We start from the raw sequence: 16,641 nt of genomic DNA, 5'->3' as shown, positions 1-16,641 counted from the left end.
TCTCAGCCTTATTCTCTGAGTGGATAAATTATGATGGGGTTCTGGTGGGGGGCCCCGGGGCATGCAGGGGCATGGTCCAAAGTCTAAAGTTGGAGAAAGGAGGTACCCTCAGTGTCCCCCATCCTCCTGCACCCTGACAACATTACCCAGGCTTCTTCCAGCAACACGGACCAGCCAGTCCAAGTGAGGCCCTTGCCCACTGTTACCCAATTCCGCTGACCTCTGGTCCTCTGTCAGAGCCCCCAGGGTGGCTCCCCTGCCTTGACCCACTTTGCTCCTCTGTCCAGCCCACAGCCACCGTTAGAGGCTGAGTCTTAATATATTTATACATTGACTCAGGGTCTTCACCATGGAGAGCATTCCGTGCATTCCCTCCAGCACCCCAGGCTGAGTGGCCACTGTCTGAGAGGGCGTAGCCACGCCCTCGCGGCTCATCCTGGGGCCTCCCTCTCCCCACCCGAGGGCGGCAGCAGCATGCCTCCCCTGCTTGGGGCACCTGCATGGGCACTGAGGACGGTGGGGCAACGAGGCTGAGCGGATGATGGCAGACGCAGAGTGAGGAGGTTACCTGTATGCATTTTTGGAAACGGGGCGAGGATCGAACTTAAAGAAGATGATGCACATGGGTCACCAAGAGTGGCTTTGCTTACACGGGGTCACACAGTCTGCGGGAAAAGGAAAAAAAGTGAATTGAGTAAACAGCGGACAGTAGAACCGCCTTCCCTAACCTGCGATGTTCTTGGATGGGGAACAGAACCAACTCTGTAATGCCCGTGACCTTCCCTAGATGTGCCAGAGTCACATGCCCAACACCGTGACGCTCACCAGCACTGAACAACCCCTTCCCCAAACATGCACACTCGTCAGCACTGGCCAGACCACCCTGATGCCAGCTGTGCTCACTGGCCCCAGAGCACATGGGGGTCTCAAGAGGAAGTGCTAGCAGGAAGAAGCAGCAAGAGCAAGAACCACAAGCACAGCTGGAGCAGCGGGCAGGGCAGCCAGTCCACGCCTGACCCGGAGCGAGGTTCTGCAGCCCGCTCCGTGGCCCTCACCCAGCCTGCCCATTCCCTCCCCGGCAACAGCAGCAATTCTAGCCCCCCGCCATTCAGTGCAGGGCCACATCACACCCGACTGGCCTGGGGCTGCTCAGGGGCAGTGTCTACCGTGGGCCTGAGGTGCACGCCCTCCACCCATGACAGCCCAAGCACAGCCAGACTCCCACAGGGCCCTGCACACCCCATCAGCCAGGGACAAGGGGCAAAGCACACGTGCTGGTGACATGGACACCAACTCAGGTGACAGGTGAGGACTCGGTGTGCACCTCATTTCCCTCCTCACCACCACACACAGGTCCCTCACCTGGGGCCTCTGGAGCCAGCAGGGCTTTCCCCCACAAATGAGTTGAGAACTGAGATGAGATCTCAAGGCCACTGATCCTGAATAAGGTGATTGTGCAGGTACCGAAGTGAGCCAAGAAGATGCCCCAGAATGTTGGGAACCGCCCTGCCTGGTATCAGAAGCTGTAACCCCCTCCTAGGCTAGGGCTAAGGGAACGCCCTTGGAACCGTAAGCCAGCAAGGAGACAAAAGCTTATCTTCCTGGCAGGAATGCTGTTTCTGCTGCTTCATTCATAAAAGAACCCCAAAGCTTGATCGGTTAGCCAAAGACGGGTAAGATTCCCCAAGGGGGGGACGATCTAAGACAGGCACGATCATGTGGGAGGCCCCCCAAAAGAAGGACTTTGGGGGCTGCAGCAAAAGGGGGTGATGAACCCTCGCTCCTCAGCTTTGATATAGCCTGAGTTCCCATCATCTGGGAGAAAATCTCTTTATCTCTTGGTTGCCTTAGTTCCCTTGCTCCACCTAAGCCTGAAACAATGACAGGGTGGTGCAGCTCTGTGCTGAAAAGGGCGGATTCCCCGGGTGATCAGGCCTAAGAAAGAACATGTAAATTACTGTGAAACCTTCTTTGTTTAGAATGCTCTCAGATGAATGAGAAGGGTCCAAGGAGGAAGTTAGTTTGTTCCTCAAAGTCTTACAGCTCTTTGACCCCAACTCAAAATAGACCGGCAGAGTTCCTTACTTCCTCGTAATGAGTACTGTACTTTACCTGAATTATTGTGCAAAACAAGCCCAATAAAAGCAGGTTTGGACGGTAAATTAGCGTGCTCCCCACTAGAGGGGGTGGCCATTCCTTCCCTACTTCTCCACAGAAACTAGTCTGTCTCTGTGCATGTTTTTTCTCATGTGTTTTCGACGAGCCATCCGCAGCGTTCCATGATCACTGCTGGCCAGTGACCCACGCAACACCAGAAGAGCCTGGTAAGCAAGCAGGGGGAGATGTGTTCAGTGTCTGTGCACATATGTGAGGCAGAGGGATCTGTGCCTATGTGTTAAGTGGATGGATATGTCCACGTGTGTGCTTCTGTGTGCATGTGTGCACATGTGCCTAGAGGAGGCCACTGAACCCAACTGCCCCACCCTGAGGCACCCTGGGGCTAGGGAGGGTCCGTGCAGTGGCCTGTCTCAGACGGGTGTGGAGCCTATTGGAGTAGGGCCTGGACTCTGCTCCAGGGGGCACAATTATAAAGCAGGTCAGTGAGTTGGGGCCTCGCCTAGGGGCAGGGGAAAGATGCCCCACCTAGTCCATCCTTTCTCTAATCTTCCATATAAGCCATGACTACTCTGCCACCCCTGCCTCTATCCTGGGCTTCAGAGCAGCCACATAGGGAAGGGGGCTAGCCTGCAGTATGGAACACTGACACAGAACCCCTGCACGCCTATGGGCAGCAGGCATGGGCCAGAGAGGGCTCCAGCTCCCCGCCTCAGGCCCGAGCCCCCCCAGCTCCAGGAGAGACCCACTCCCCACCATGGGGAGAGGCAGACAAACAGTGACGGGGAGCATGCCTCTCCAATGTCGGTGAATCACTCCTGGTTCTTGGGTCTCTGAAATGAAACCCTTCCCATCTCAGGACCCATAGAAGGGGGTGTTCCCACCACACTGACTCTGCCAGCACCCACGGGCAGGCAAGTGGGCAGGAGGGGCTTCGGCCACAGAGGGTCCAAAGGCCGTGGCCAGCACCACAAACACAACGTTGGCTGAGAGCCAGTCGGAGGCTGCTAGCTCCCAGGCCTTGTTGTGGACAACGCCACGGTGCTCCACTCACTCCACTCCCCTCTGCTCGCTGGTCGAGCTGGGGTGGAAGGTGGGGGTGGAGGGGCAAAGGACTGACTCCACTGGCTCCTGCATGCCCTGGAGCGACCCCCAGGACCCAGCCCCACTTCTCCTGGCCTCAGCAGGCACGAGTGAGGGAGAAGGCGTGTGTAAAGCCCGCAGTCATACAGGTGAGGCACTGTCATGGCAACTAGCAGAAGTGCCACATGCTAGGGAATGCCAGCCACGTGAGATGGGCTGCTGCCCACCAGCCTGAGCTGACAGGAGCATTTCCCACCCTTGGGTCCCCAGCAGTGCCCACTAGCAGCCATCATTCCAGGGGGGGCCTGGCGCCCCAATCCTGTTGGATGGCCTGAGGGGCCTAAAGCTCTTGGTAAAAACAGCTCCAAATGCTTGAGAAAATGAAAACATTGTAGAAGCAGCCAAGCACTAACAAGGTCATGTCCGACTGAACCAGCACCTTGGAGAGCGTGAGCATCAGAGCGGGAGAAGAGCAGAGTTCGGGGGCGCTTCCGCCCTGGGGCATTGACTCATGTGGGCACACAGGCCTCTGGTGGCCTCGGGAGTGAGGGGGACAGAAGACAAAACCCAGAGCTGCCCTAAGACAGAACCTAGTGGGAAACCAAGAAGTCCCACAGTAATTTCTCAGACAAGCAGCAGTACACAGCCAGGAAGAGCCACACACCAGAACAAACCTCCATGCACAAGAACAAGCAGGAAGAGACTCCCACAGGTCTATAAACCAACCACGCTCTGCCTGCAGAAAAGGGGAACTTGGGAACATCTGCAGAGAAAAGGAGGTTCACGAAGCACCAGAAAGAACTTTCAGAAATGGAAGCTATGGGTAACCACAAATTAAAACTCAGCAGTGGATTTCACAGCCGATTAGACACAGCTGATGCCATGAGTCAGCAGAATCATCCAGAACGCAGTGCAGGGAGACAGGAAGCATGCTGGACCTCTGAGGACTTCAGGTGTCCCAGCCACCGGGGACAGCTGACAGGTTTCCAGCACCTGCCACCTGACCACAGTTCAGCACACAAGACAGAGGCCCCTCAGCCCAGAGAGGCTGGTCTCTCTCAGAAACAAGAAGGCTCCACGCAAGACGGTGGTGAGTGTGGTACTCCGGCTGCCACAGGCAGTGATAGGAGGCCTACCGGCCTCTCCCTGCTGACATCCCACTGGTCGAGAGCCCCGCTGGATGGAGGGCTATTCTGAAGGCTACCCCATCAGGGATGTGCCACTCTGGACTGTCAGAGGAAGAGGCCACTGTGTCTGCCTTGGCCCACCATGTCCCTCCCTGAGCTGCACACCTGGCCGCTAGATGAGGCCACTGCAAAGGGCAGGCCTGGTCCCTGATGCTCACAGGCCCCACCCCCAACTCAGATATAGGATCCCGCTGTCCTAACTGCAGGCCAGCCCTCCAGATGTAGCAGGGAGGACTCTGTAGTCTGGGCAGAGGCTGCCCAGGGGTCTCCAGGCAGCCTGGTGTCAGAGGTGGGTGGGTGCAGAGCCCCGGGCTGCGGCCGTGACGAAGGTGCAGTCATTAGGAGGGAAGGACCAGAGGAAAGCCAGCCCCTGGGGAGGGGACCATCAGGAACTGCCTTTCTCTCCAATCCCTCACCCCCCACTCAAGCCAGGCCCGCTGCCCACTGGCCCCTGCCCTTCCTGGCTTCACCTCCCACCCACCCCCAGCACCCTTCTTCATCTATACCCGATACACAGTCTCAGCAAACTCCTGGCAGGTCCCATGGGTACACGGCCCTCCTCCAAGAGTGCCCCTACCCTGGCCCACCACGGAGCTCCAGTACCCTTCCCAGGGCCTGGCAATGTCCTTCCCGACACCCCTGCTCATTCGGCTACCTTGTCACCCTGCTGACTTTCAGGGCTCTGAGAACAAGCTCTGGAGACAGCCTCTGTCATCCCAGTCACTGCACCAAGGTCTGGGTGCAGAGGAGAGGGGCAGGTAGGTGGCTGGAACTGCCCACAGTGGCAAACAGCGTTCTGCCTGCTGGGCCACTCAGGCCCTCTGAGAAAATGCTCCTCTCCACTTCCCACAGCTCTGAGGCCAGCAGAGGGGGAGGGGCCTCAACAGGTCCCATCACGCCAGGTAAGGCTGGTGGCATCTACGTTTCTCAGGAGGGGCTCACCCTGAATGACACCTGAGCTGGTAAAATCTGTAGGAGAGGTCGGGCAGCATCCTGGGAAGGAGGAGCGTGCTTGGCTTTCTTGGTGACACCCCCAACCGACCTGTCCCCACCTCCACCTGGGGCTTGGCACATAGGCGCAGGCCCAGGGGGAATATCCATAGAGGCCCAAGAAATAAGGGCTATGCAGGTGCTGGGGTTACTCCTGAGGGTGGGGCAGCCAGACCCAGCCCACAGCCAGAGAAAAGTCAGGCAGAAGAGTCCCATAGGATCTGACCAGGAGCTCCACCACGGGCCTTAAGGCGGGCATCTAAGCAATGCAGGAAGCCATGTCCCACCTCCAAGTCCCGTGCTCAGGGTGCTGCCTGCCCCAGCAGGCCAAAGAGGCCACGACAGCAGTGCACACACTCAGCAGAGCCTCTGGACGACAGGCAAGAGTCATCCCGGGCCCCCCCTCTGCTTTCCCTTCCTCGCCCTCACTTGGCCTCCAGGCAACCAAGACGGCAGCCAGGGAACACAGGGTGCAGGGAGGAGGGCCCCGCACAGAGCTTGGCTCTCTGGCCAGTGACACACTGAGTCAGGGGAGGCTGGGCACCGGGAGCCACAGGGCAAGGGAGGGGACAGCTGGGGAACCTCTTCCCGTGCTGGGCACTTTGTAGGCATGATGTCCCCTCACTGAGAGCTCAGCTTGACGTCACCCGAGAGGCTCATTGGAGGGGTACCTGCGGGCTGCACAAGGGGTGAAGGAGCAGGCACACATGGGGTGCCGCGGTCAAGCGGGCCTCCCTGACCTCACCTCTGCTCCCAGGCAGCCGCTTAGAAGGCCAGGACACCCTGGCACTGGGCCTGCACGTCCGCACCACCCTGTGTCATCGTGGAGGCCCTGGGAAGCCAGCACGCCTCCTGCACGGGCCCCACTGTTCTCCCTCCCCAGGGCATGAGAAGGGCCCTGGGGAAGCCAGTGATGGGCAGCCAGCTCCATCCCAGCCACGGTGGAAAGTCACTGTGTCCATGTGTGGTCCCCCTGGAGGCGCAGTTTTACAACTGCCTCACCCTCAGGGGGAGTGGTCTGCAGGGATAGAAGACCTCAGAGAGTGGCCCAGGCTGAGGAGGGGAGTTGTGTGGGCAGCAGTCTGGAGGGACCACACGAAGAGCTAGAGAGTGGAGCCCTGGAGGCAGCCAAACATCCTGCCAAGCGCCTGGGACTCCGGCACAGCCCTGCACCTCAGCGGACGGCAGAGCCGGCCACGGAGAGGTGCCATCTCCGCTGTAGGAGGCATGTCCCTCCGTGCTCACTGCAGCCTGGGCTGCTCTGTACAGAAAGCCAGGGGCTGGTCCCGCTGGGGAGGAAGTTGGCATCGGCGGTCCCCATGCCCCTGGAGCGTCCTCACCATGGTTGCTTTGCAAAGCCACGCTTCATGACTCATACTGACTCGGACTCTCCCAGCTGCAGCCAGGCAATTTTTGTAATGACCACGATTCCACGTAAAACACTGACCTCTGTGAGCTTGGCCGAGTGACAACTCTGCTGGAACAAACTACCCAGGTCTCTTCTGGAACTGAATAGAGAGCAGCATGAAGTCCTGCCTAGACCAGGAAGACTGCAGCTCCGGAAGCTCATTCTCTGCGACAACTGAGACGGTGACAAAAGTCCCCGGCCCAGGAATTGCAATTCATGCTGGGTAGGTACACGAGACTGCACAGGCACAGGTGAGACCAGTGGACCCACACTCACAGCTGCCCACTCACTGCTGCTCACCAGTCACTCAGCCTGGGGCTCCCACTATGACCTTGGCCTTCCTGGACACAGCTAAGAAAACACGATTACCCCTGGGGTACCCTCCACCAGCCTGAGCATGCATCTCTGCCAGGTCCTCCCACCTGCAGCCTGGGCAGATCCACGTGTGCAGAGCAGGGCTAGCACTTCCCACGTACACCTGGAATCTCTGGGCACACCTGCGCCCCTGGAGGAAGGACCTGTGAAGCATGAAGCAAAAGGAAAGTGTCTTCTTGAAACCAAAGCCAAGAGCTTCCCAGCCTCTCTGAGAAAGGCAGCTGAAGTCTCCCCAGATCACAGCTCAGCGAGTCTGGCTTTCCCCATCTAACCGCCTGGCAAATCCGAAGCACAGGAAGGATGGGTCACAGATTTGGCAACAGTTATTCTTAATGCGCTGGCACTGGCTGCAAAGCATAGGAGCTTTCTAGGCACTCACAGCCCATCTGCTGATAGCGCTTTTGAGAGTTCTCCTGGCCCGCTGCGTCCTGCTGCTCACCCACTGCCTCGGAATCGCCCCCTCTGACTGCTGCCTCTTCCTTCCTCCTCCCCTGCCTGCCAGAGGACCAACAGGGCTGTTCCCAACAGCCACGTGGAGCTGGTAAACTGCCTGTCAGAAGGATCAAGCTCTTCAGTGAGTCAAGCGTGCAACCTCACTCCATGTGGCATCTAACAAGAGTACAAGAAAATGTCACAGGCTGACAGGCCTGGCTAAAAGCAGGTCAGAGTAACATGCCAAGAAATGTGGCAACGACTGCAGCGGCTTGGGCAAGGGCTACGAGGACAAGACCTGGCACCCTATGGACTGGCCCACAACCCGCTGACCAACAGTGAGGATCTGCTGCCCTGGCCCCCACGCCTGGCACAGAGGCAGGCAGGTGAAAGGCAGGGCAGGCCATCGAGCTCACAGAGGCCACGGGGAGAGGAGGCAAGAAGGGCCTGAGGGCCACTGATAAGGCCTCATTGTCACTGCCAGCTCAGATGGACAAGGTCCCAGCAGGGCAACTGGCAGACCTCAGTACTGCTGGGGGTGGTCATGCAGCGGGGGTGGTCATGCACCCCTCTCCAGACCCCACCTGGCTGCCCACCGCACCCTGCCCAGGGGCTAACGGCATCGCAAACTGGCTGCCACCACCCACCCAGTGCCTACCAGCACCACCTCCTCCAGCGTTTGCACCAAGGGCTTCTCCTTTCCCTTTCCTCCCAGCCCACCCATTCTCGCACGCCCGCTGCACGCTCATCGGCCCGCCCAGTTCAGCCTCTCTGTCCCCAGGCCCGAGGCTCCACACCTCCTGCTGCCACAACCAGCAGCTGCTGGGGCCCAGCAGGACCTATGGTTGTGGTTCCCATTCCCAGGTCACCCAGAAACGCACAGTCATCTAGAAATTTTCCAACTGTGCGCCTCCAGCAAGATCCCTCACTCCAGTCAGCTGTGAGCTGCCACACCATCCTCCACAAAGTATGGGAGCATCGTGTCATCACACAGGCAGGATGTGGTTGCCTGTCGTCCCCACGACTGACTGTGCAGGTCCCTCCTCACCAAGGGGTGGTATCCCCAGCCTGCTTACTGTAGCCCAGCTTTCCTGGGGGGTGGAATCCTGTGCACAAGCTATGCAAATGGGCCGATGACCTTCCCAGGACTGTGACCCAGGAGGCTGAGGCTCTCAGGTGAGCACACAGGGCCCAACTCCCTCCAAACATCTGGGGCCAGTCTGGTCCCGCCCCGCTCCACCCCTGGGCAGAACCTGCCACAACTCACCCTCCTGATGTGGCAGGTAATGCTCTCACCAGTTTCCTTGGCATTCTCTCGTACCTGCATGTCTTGTCCCCCGCACCCACCATGTCCATGAACCACCGATCTGGATACTGAATCTGGGCCTCTGCTGCACCAACCTGCAGCGCAGTTGATGTGGTGCGGGCAGGCATGCCCTGCGTGCTCCAGGAGCCACAGATGTTTTCTCCCAGTCCATCCCGCGCACTGCAGCCTTGCCTGTGACGTTGCCTATCAGAATGTCTTGTTATTGCCCTAGCCAGGTAGCTCAGTTGGTTAGAGCATCGTCCCAATATATCGCGGCTATGGATTTGATCCCTGGTGAGGGCACAACCAATGAATGCATAAATAAGTGGAATAACAAGTCAATGTTCCTCTGTCTCTCTAAAATTAATAAATAACAATAAAAGGATCCGATTTATTTTGAAGTCTACTATTCTTTAGTGAATCTTCCCATCTTTCCTGTACAGTGGTCGCCCTTCCTGTCCCCAGACAAGATCCCCTTTCTTGACACCCTAGCCCGGTTGTATTATGGTTTAGTTCTCAGGTCTGCGCAGGGTCTGCCCAAGTGGGTGGTATGAGGGATGGGCTCCTGTGCTTCCCCGTCTCCGGGGCATCCAGTCTATCCAACCTCATGGCACCTGGACACCCAATCACACAGCCCCTCAGGGCCCTGCACGAGTCACCAGGCCTCTCAGCACTCTAGTGCCTGGAGGGCCAGTCTCCCTTTTGACCACTCACACAGTCGTCCAAAACTCCGAGGGAGCGTGCGACGCCCCACCCCTGCCGGCCACACCAGTGCCGCTGCCCACGAAACAACACAGGCGAGGGAGTCTGCAGCCTGGAACAGAAAGCTGCCCGAAAGCACGTCCATGCACAGTGGCACCTGGTCTGCAGGACACTAGTGGACACGAGGGAGACATCTATGTGCTGGCGATGGTCTCTACACCCTACACGGGTGACTGAGAGGCTGGGCTCGGTGCCCCATCCACGGAGCTAGACACTCGCAACGTAGGTGGTTCTGACGTCAGGGAAGTAAGATGGATCGTCCACCGTCCAAAGCTGCCCCTGAGAAGCAAGTGGACAGACCCACCCTCCTTCCCCACTGGCTTTGAGATGTTTCCCTGGGTGGGGGGATGGGGTGAAACACAAAAGTCCAGAAGGTGAGGCTGTTCACAGAAAAGTAGACAAGAACAGACTCAGCCCTGGCTCAAAATGCCTCAAAACAGGGACCAAGGACCGCGCTGGGCTGTTGTGAGTTCCGCACAACCACGCCACCCACCTGAGCTGGTGTCAAAGCCACACCTGACCACTGGGGCAGAGGGGCAAGGGATACCTGTGCCCTCAACAGGACCACTTCCGTTTTTCAACTAAAAAGGTACACAGGGCATGCAGGGGGTGGGGAGATGCCAGGTCAGAATGCAGCAGTGAACGGCAGGGGTGGTATTTTCTCCACACAGAGCCAGGGGGCCCAGATGCTCAGGAAAGTGAGGCTCCCTATTCACCTCAAAGCAGTGTCCTGTGCCCTGGCTGGTGTGGCTCAGGGGGTTGAGTGCTGGCCCGCGAACCAAAAGGCTACCAGTTCGATTTCTAGTCAGGGCACATGCCTGGTTTGCAGGCCAGGTCCCCAGTTGAGAGGCAACCAATAAATGTTCCTCTCCCTCTCTTTCTCCCTCCCTTCCCCTCTCTCTAAAAAACAAATAAAGTCTTTAATAATAAAAAAAAAAAAAATCAGTGTCCTACCCAGCTGCCCATGCTAAGACTCTGGACAGAGGTTAACTGGTCCCTAGAGTCAGGTCCCATTTCATTACGCCAAGCACTTTACACATTTGGAAATACATTTGTGAGTCTAGCCAGTCTGTCCATCCAGGGTCAAGGAGCCGTGCAGAGCAGCACGGGATCCCTCGGGCCTCACACAGGAGGGCTGCAGAGCCAGGCACCTCCTCCTCACCCTGCACGTGGTCCCCACCCTGTAACAGCTCCCAGGGGCGGAGCTGGAAAGCCTGAGCTGCTCTTTTCACATGACGCCTGAAGTCCTCCCAGCGGCTGCCAGAGAGGTAAACACACATGGGAACACAGTGTCGCTTGCTGTTCCAGGCCTTAGCTAAGAAAGCCCTGACGTTGGTAAATATCCTAAGCAGCCGGCCCACTGCAGTGCTCCACCCTCCCCACTGCTTAGCCACGGAAGACTCCTCAATCCCTATTTTACCGTTCTGACTGTTAAGTGGCATTTCACCATGACAGATTCTCTTTAGTGATACTCTCTCCTAAGATCTCTGAGATGTTTTAAGAACACTAGTTTAGCCTCACACCAAGTGTCATCATCCCTTCACAGTTCAAAGGAGCAGCACAAATGAGGGGGCAATACTGAGAATTAAGGAAAGCTGCCATCATGAGGCAGCCCCTGCACCTCGGCCCCTCCTGGCAGGAACACTCGGCTCCCCTACACGCCAGCCTGTCCTCACAGTGGCCCCTGCAAGCTGCATGTTAACAAAGGGGAAGGGGCCACCTTCCCACGAACCCATGAAAAGGGGATGAAAACAAGCACCTAAAGCTGGCATGGCACAGAAGACCTCACAGGATGAGCCCCACGTGGTGGCAGTCACCAGGAGATGGGGATCGGCCTTTGGTACTTTGAAGTGCGTACATATTATTTTTGCAATAGGAAAGGAAGTTGAGAGAGAAAGAAAAAAGCTGCACAGAAAACCTGAGAGGGCAGCACAGTGGTTCTGGCAGATCTTATTTTCATGGAACCCATCAGGAACCCAGAAATGCCAGGCTCTGTAGTGCTGTCCTCACACGCAGACCAACGTGTCGGCAAAGGGTGGGCCCTGTTCTCACACATCCAGAGCATCAGTGTCAGTGTGGCCTCACCTCTAGAAGCCTCCCAGTCTCCCTCCCTCGTCTCTCCAGACAGGCTCTGGGGTCCCCTCACCTCGTCACCACAGTAGGCCTCAGCAGCACCACCTGTAATGCCTTCAGAGAGCCCGCCAGCTCGTCTGGAGGCCAAGTCCAAGCACACAGCACATGGTTACACCCACGGGGAAACATAACCAAAATGACAGCCCTCACATAATGACAAAGGAAACATGAGGCAATCATAACAGCTCAGGGGCTGGGCAGCCAGGCAGAAGGGATGGCCCGTTGCTTTCGTTCAGAGAAGGACTGTTGTCACCACACATGGGAGCAGGCAGTGGCCTGGTCTGAAGGGCCTCCAGCATGTGGACACATTGTAACACGAAGCTACAGGACTGGGGTAAATGGTCGGGGGCCTGTGGGTGGGATCACCGGAGCAATCCACTCTGCCTCTCGGGAACACTGGAATCCTGGAGAAGGGGTTCAAAGGGGGCTAGAGGCTCTGCTGTGTCCATCTGCCAACACAACACAGCCATCCTCTCCAGTTGCCACCACTCCACCTGACAGGTCACCTGATGCAGGGAGGCTCCTGAGAGAGAGACCCAGAAGGAGCAGAGGCACTAGGAGCCAGCCCTGGCTCTGAGTGACCTTGGGAACACCATTTACCCTTCAGCCTGAGTTTTCTTCACTGTGAACAGTGTTTGGCCAATGAACGCTTGCCCCAGAAGTTTGCCCAGGGGACTAACGGTTCCCAGAGGACCATCAAGCAAGTGTGAGAAAGCACTTCCAAAGCACTACCAGCTGGAGACACTCCTTGTAGCTGTCCCGTCATATCTGCCTCAGGGAAGAGGGCACTGAGCCCAGACAGCAGCAGCAAAACAGTGGTCAGCAAGTCTGGAGCAGGAGGACAAGTCAGGCCTGTACCGAGCATGTGACATATTTGCAAAAGAATGGTGGCCTGAGGCTCAGGGACTGGTCCAAGGGCAGAAGGTTCCCTCTACCTGTGGACCAGAATGAAGCCTGGAAGCATGGAAGGAGCTGGGGTGAGGGTGGGGGTCTCAAAGGCTAGCAAATGGGCCAGAACTTGCCCTGGGGGCAGCCCTACCCAGCCCCAACCCCTGATGTCCTGGAGGGAGGGTTTCACCACCTGAGTCACCCCAGGAAGGTCTTCTCCAGGCATAGGAATAACCCAGCATTTGCTGCCCACTCAGACATAGATTAGCTATCACCCCGCTGCACCTGCAGCAGGACCAGGGAGGCAGCAGCGTGACTCAGGGTTCCATTGGTGACCGACACCGTGACCCACCCACCCCGCAGCCACCACGCAACTCCCAGCACCGCCAGTCTCTACTTCCCTGCAGTGAGACCAGCCCTGCCTGCCAGTGGGCTCCCCCCACCAACCGCCCTATCCGGGCGGGCAGGGATCACTAGAAACACCTTTCAGCAACGCGTGGGAACCTCAGTCGCCCGGGGTTGGTTTGGTCTCCCGGGACACAGCCGCTAGATTTCCAATTCACGCCTCAAAAAGCGGAAACTGAGGCAGGGGGAGGTGGGACCCTGCCCCTCCCCTCCCGGGCCTCCAGAGCCCCGCGCCTCCAGAGCCCCGAGTCCCCGAGCCCGGGCCAGCCCCGCTGGGAGCTGAGTCCACCAGCCGAGGCAGCCAGCCGCGCACTCACCGCCTCCGCCGCCGCCGACTTCCGGGTGCCGCGCCCGCGCACCGCCGCTACCGCCCAGGTCCCGCCCCTAGTGCCGTCTGCTTGCTCGCTATTGGGTTTACTGGACTGGGGCGGGGCAGCGCTCTATAACCTGGGGTACGGTTGGCTACCAGTGTTGTCGCTCGGGGGCTGCAGCCCTCCCGGCGCCCCGCCCCCCGGGCTGCGCCAAGCCTCAGGGCTGAGCTGGTTTCGGGGGTCCTGTGACCCCCACGGCCGTCTCAGCCTTCTCCGGACCCCGGCCTTGGGGACTGTCGCGGGAGGTCGCAGCCGCCCCCGAGTTCATGCCTTCGAGACCCGTCAGTGCAGCCACCCTAAGCTCCCCACGGTCACCTACCCACCCGGAGGCCCTCGCTTCGCTGGAAGCACTAAAGTGATGTTCACTTCCGGACCCGCCCCTCAGGTTGGGTCCTTGTCTCCCTGAGACCATCCAATCTGGGCCTCTGAACCTGGTCGTCCTCTCCTCTCCACTGCCAGCCTGATACCCTGACATCCCTGCCATATTCAGCACAGACCCTGGACCAGGCATTCCAGCCCCATCCAGCCACCATAGCCTTTGAGCTCACCTAGAGGCTGTTTTTCAGGTCCAGGCCCCAAGGATGAAGGGCTGGCCCACCCCTATCTGTACTAGGTGAATCAGTGAGCAAGTGGCCAGGAAAGGGCACTGACTGGGGCCTTCCCAGCTGGACAGAGGCATTCACTGGGCTCTCTGTCCCCACTGTCTAGGGCCTTAGTGTAGGGAAAGTGGAGAATTAGAGGCCCAGGGCGGCTTGCTCCAAAGTGGGCACCATGCAAACTATGACAAGAAGGACAGTTATAGTAAGGATAATAACAATGTGCTAAGCACTCTAAACCTTGTGTTTCAGTACACAGATTTCATTCATGCTATTTTACAGATGCAAACACCAGGACTCAGAGCAGTTATGTGGCATGCTTGAAGTTAAAAAAAAAAAAAAGTGGCAAGTGGCAATGGCTAGATTAGCTCCACAGCCTGGCGTTGAAGACTTTGATCCTGACTCAGAATGCTGAAGCCCTGTGGAAGACTGGAGCTCAGAAAGGGGAAGGGCGTAATCAGCAAAGGCAAGAGTCAAACCCAAAGCTGCAGGACACCCCCGAAGACCTGTAGCACACCACTCTTTCACCGTCTCATCTGTGTTCCTCCTGAAACGCAACAGAAGCCCTTTGCAGGCATGGGAACAGAGGACTTCAGATGCCAAAGGACTCATGGCCAGCAGGTGGCAGACCCAGCAAGACACACAGTCTTCCTTCCTGTTCTGTTACCACTGACTCCAATCTGGATGACATTTGGTGCTAGGAAGCAGGGAAAACCAATCAGATGGGTTGAGGGGGGCATCTGAGCCCTGGGGTCTCAAGGCTGCAAGGGGCTCACTGCCATCCCATTGCCTCAGACAAGGGAGCTCACTCCCTTGTATGGCCATGCTTTTGGTGTCTGAATATCTGCAACTGTTGGAAAGTTCTTCCTGACATCTAGCTGAAGCCTTTTCCTCCCTGTAGCTTTCCTCACGTGCTCCAGGGATATCTCTACAGAGCGGGTCATTGGCTAAATCGAAAGAGTAGGAGATAGGGAGGAACATGGGTCCTGGTCCCTGTGTCAGAGAGCAAGTAGAAGACGCCATCTCTACGGCTCTGTGACATTCTGACCCCCACCTGCAGCCTGGGTCATGGTGGGCCACTGCCAGACAGTGGCAGAACCCTCTTGGAAATGTCATTGCCCACCCTGATCCTCTGAAGGTGCTGGCGATCTGGTTCAGGGGCAGACGGGTTTCTGGAACACTGTCAGGAATTAGGGGGAGAGAGGTGACTGCTTGGACTGACTTACATGTACAATCTCATCTGAGGTTTCCTAGTCCCTGTTGCCACCAGTGGCAAGTGTGTGGGGAAGGGGTGATGCTGGACCACAAGGTCACTGCAAGAAGAGGGGATCCAGGAGGACCAGGGTCCAATCCCCTTGGAGAGATCTAATCCAGGCCAGAGTGTCACTGATGGTGTGGTTCCATGGGACAAGATCTCCAGACACAACCAGGACAGGAAAAGCTTAGGACCAAGAATGAGCCAGGATAACTGGTCAAGGGGCCATTTCAGGAACCCTCCAAAATCATCCCCATGGGCAGCATCCCTACTGGTGCCAACCACACCACGAAAGTAAGTGGAGTTGGCCTAGGATTATAGTCTCATTCATGATCACATGTATGCCCTGTGTCGTTGCAGGGACTAAGTGGCTGCTCTTCACCTGGCAGGGGAAATACAACCTTTGCTGAACTCAGCCTGGGTAGCTGAACCCCCATGATGTTCCTCTGTGACCCCAGGGAAGGGTGGAGGAAATGGGACACCAGGAAGCGGGGTGATAAAGGCACAAATTCTTCCTCTCCAGGCCCAGATCTATGGCGGGGGAATGAGAAATGTGAGGGAGGGTGGTGCCGTGCAGGTTGGTGTCTGTGGATTCAGGCCTGATAGTAGATGGAAACCCTTGTTCACCGACGGGTCCCTTCCTACCCTTGAAACCCTGCAGGCCCTCACTCGCCACAGCCCCCCTGAGCCAAGGCCGCACCCCGCCTCTGCTGTGGGAACCCTGAGGGTGAGGGAGCCCAGGCCCAGGTATCAGAAGGATTAGGTTTGAGTCCCAGTGACCTAAAGCAAGTGAAACATTCTCTGAGTCTCAGATTCCCATCTGCAAAATGGGATGAGAGCAGAACTCTCCCTCGCGGTTTGTGTGAGGAATACAATTTGATGTGGAAAGGAGGACGATGCGCGCAGCGCCAGGCGAACAGCAGGTGCTAGTGAAAGATACCTGCGAAGTGGGCGGGGGGGCGGGGGGAGGTTATGATAGGGACAACGCGGCCGGAGTCATGGGAAGAGGCGTTAGTTCTGCCAGAGCCCGCTGGGGGCCGGACGGTCCCGGGCTGTCCTCGAAGGCAGGAGGGAGGGAAGGCCGCCGCCGCCGCAGCGGTCCTGGCAGGTGCCGGGCCTCCGCCGCTGTATAAGGGAGCCGGTGTCGGTCGAGACAGACACCCATGTGGCCCAATGGCAAGCTGGTGTCTCCCCGAGCCCGGCCAATAGACGCCGGTTGCCAGGCCGCGCTGGGTCTCCCGACCAATGGGAAAATTTAAGGGTGGATGGGGCGGGACAGAGAGCCGAGTCTCTGGCCAGGTCCGCTTTGCGCACGGGCCACTGGAGGGGCGCGAG

General features: G+C 57.8%; 1 protein-coding gene across 7 annotated transcripts in view; it reads right to left on the bottom strand.

The window, feature by feature from the left end:
- The window catches only part of TANGO2 (transport and golgi organization 2 homolog), a 32,982-nt gene extending 19,545 nt beyond the window's left edge, over positions 1-13,437 (bottom strand). For 2 of the 7 annotated variants that reach the window (XM_045819886.1, XM_045819893.1), the window contains exons 1-3: positions 13,402-13,419; positions 7,206-7,301; positions 569-665 (exon numbers count right to left, since the gene is read on the bottom strand). In XM_045819886.1, coding sequence (XP_045675842.1) covers positions 569-624 — 56 coding nt within the window. In that variant the 5' untranslated portion in view covers positions 625-665; positions 7,206-7,301; positions 13,402-13,419. Of the gene's footprint in view, positions 1-568; positions 666-7,205; positions 7,302-7,537; positions 7,633-13,162; positions 13,313-13,401 lie in introns of those variants that run through there. The other 5 variants (XM_045819889.1, XM_045819888.1, XM_045819890.1 and 2 more) reach the window with 5 other exon arrangements.
- Between the last annotated feature and the right edge of the window lie 3,204 nt (positions 13,438-16,641).

The sequence above is a fragment of the Phyllostomus hastatus genome, unplaced genomic scaffold (assembly GCF_019186645.2).
Source record: "Phyllostomus hastatus isolate PE091 unplaced genomic scaffold, TTU_PhHast_1.1 phas_scaffold_387, whole genome shotgun sequence".
Classification (NCBI taxonomy): Eukaryota; Metazoa; Chordata; class Mammalia; order Chiroptera; family Phyllostomidae; genus Phyllostomus; species Phyllostomus hastatus.
This window is presented reverse-complemented; position numbering and strand designations above follow the sequence as displayed.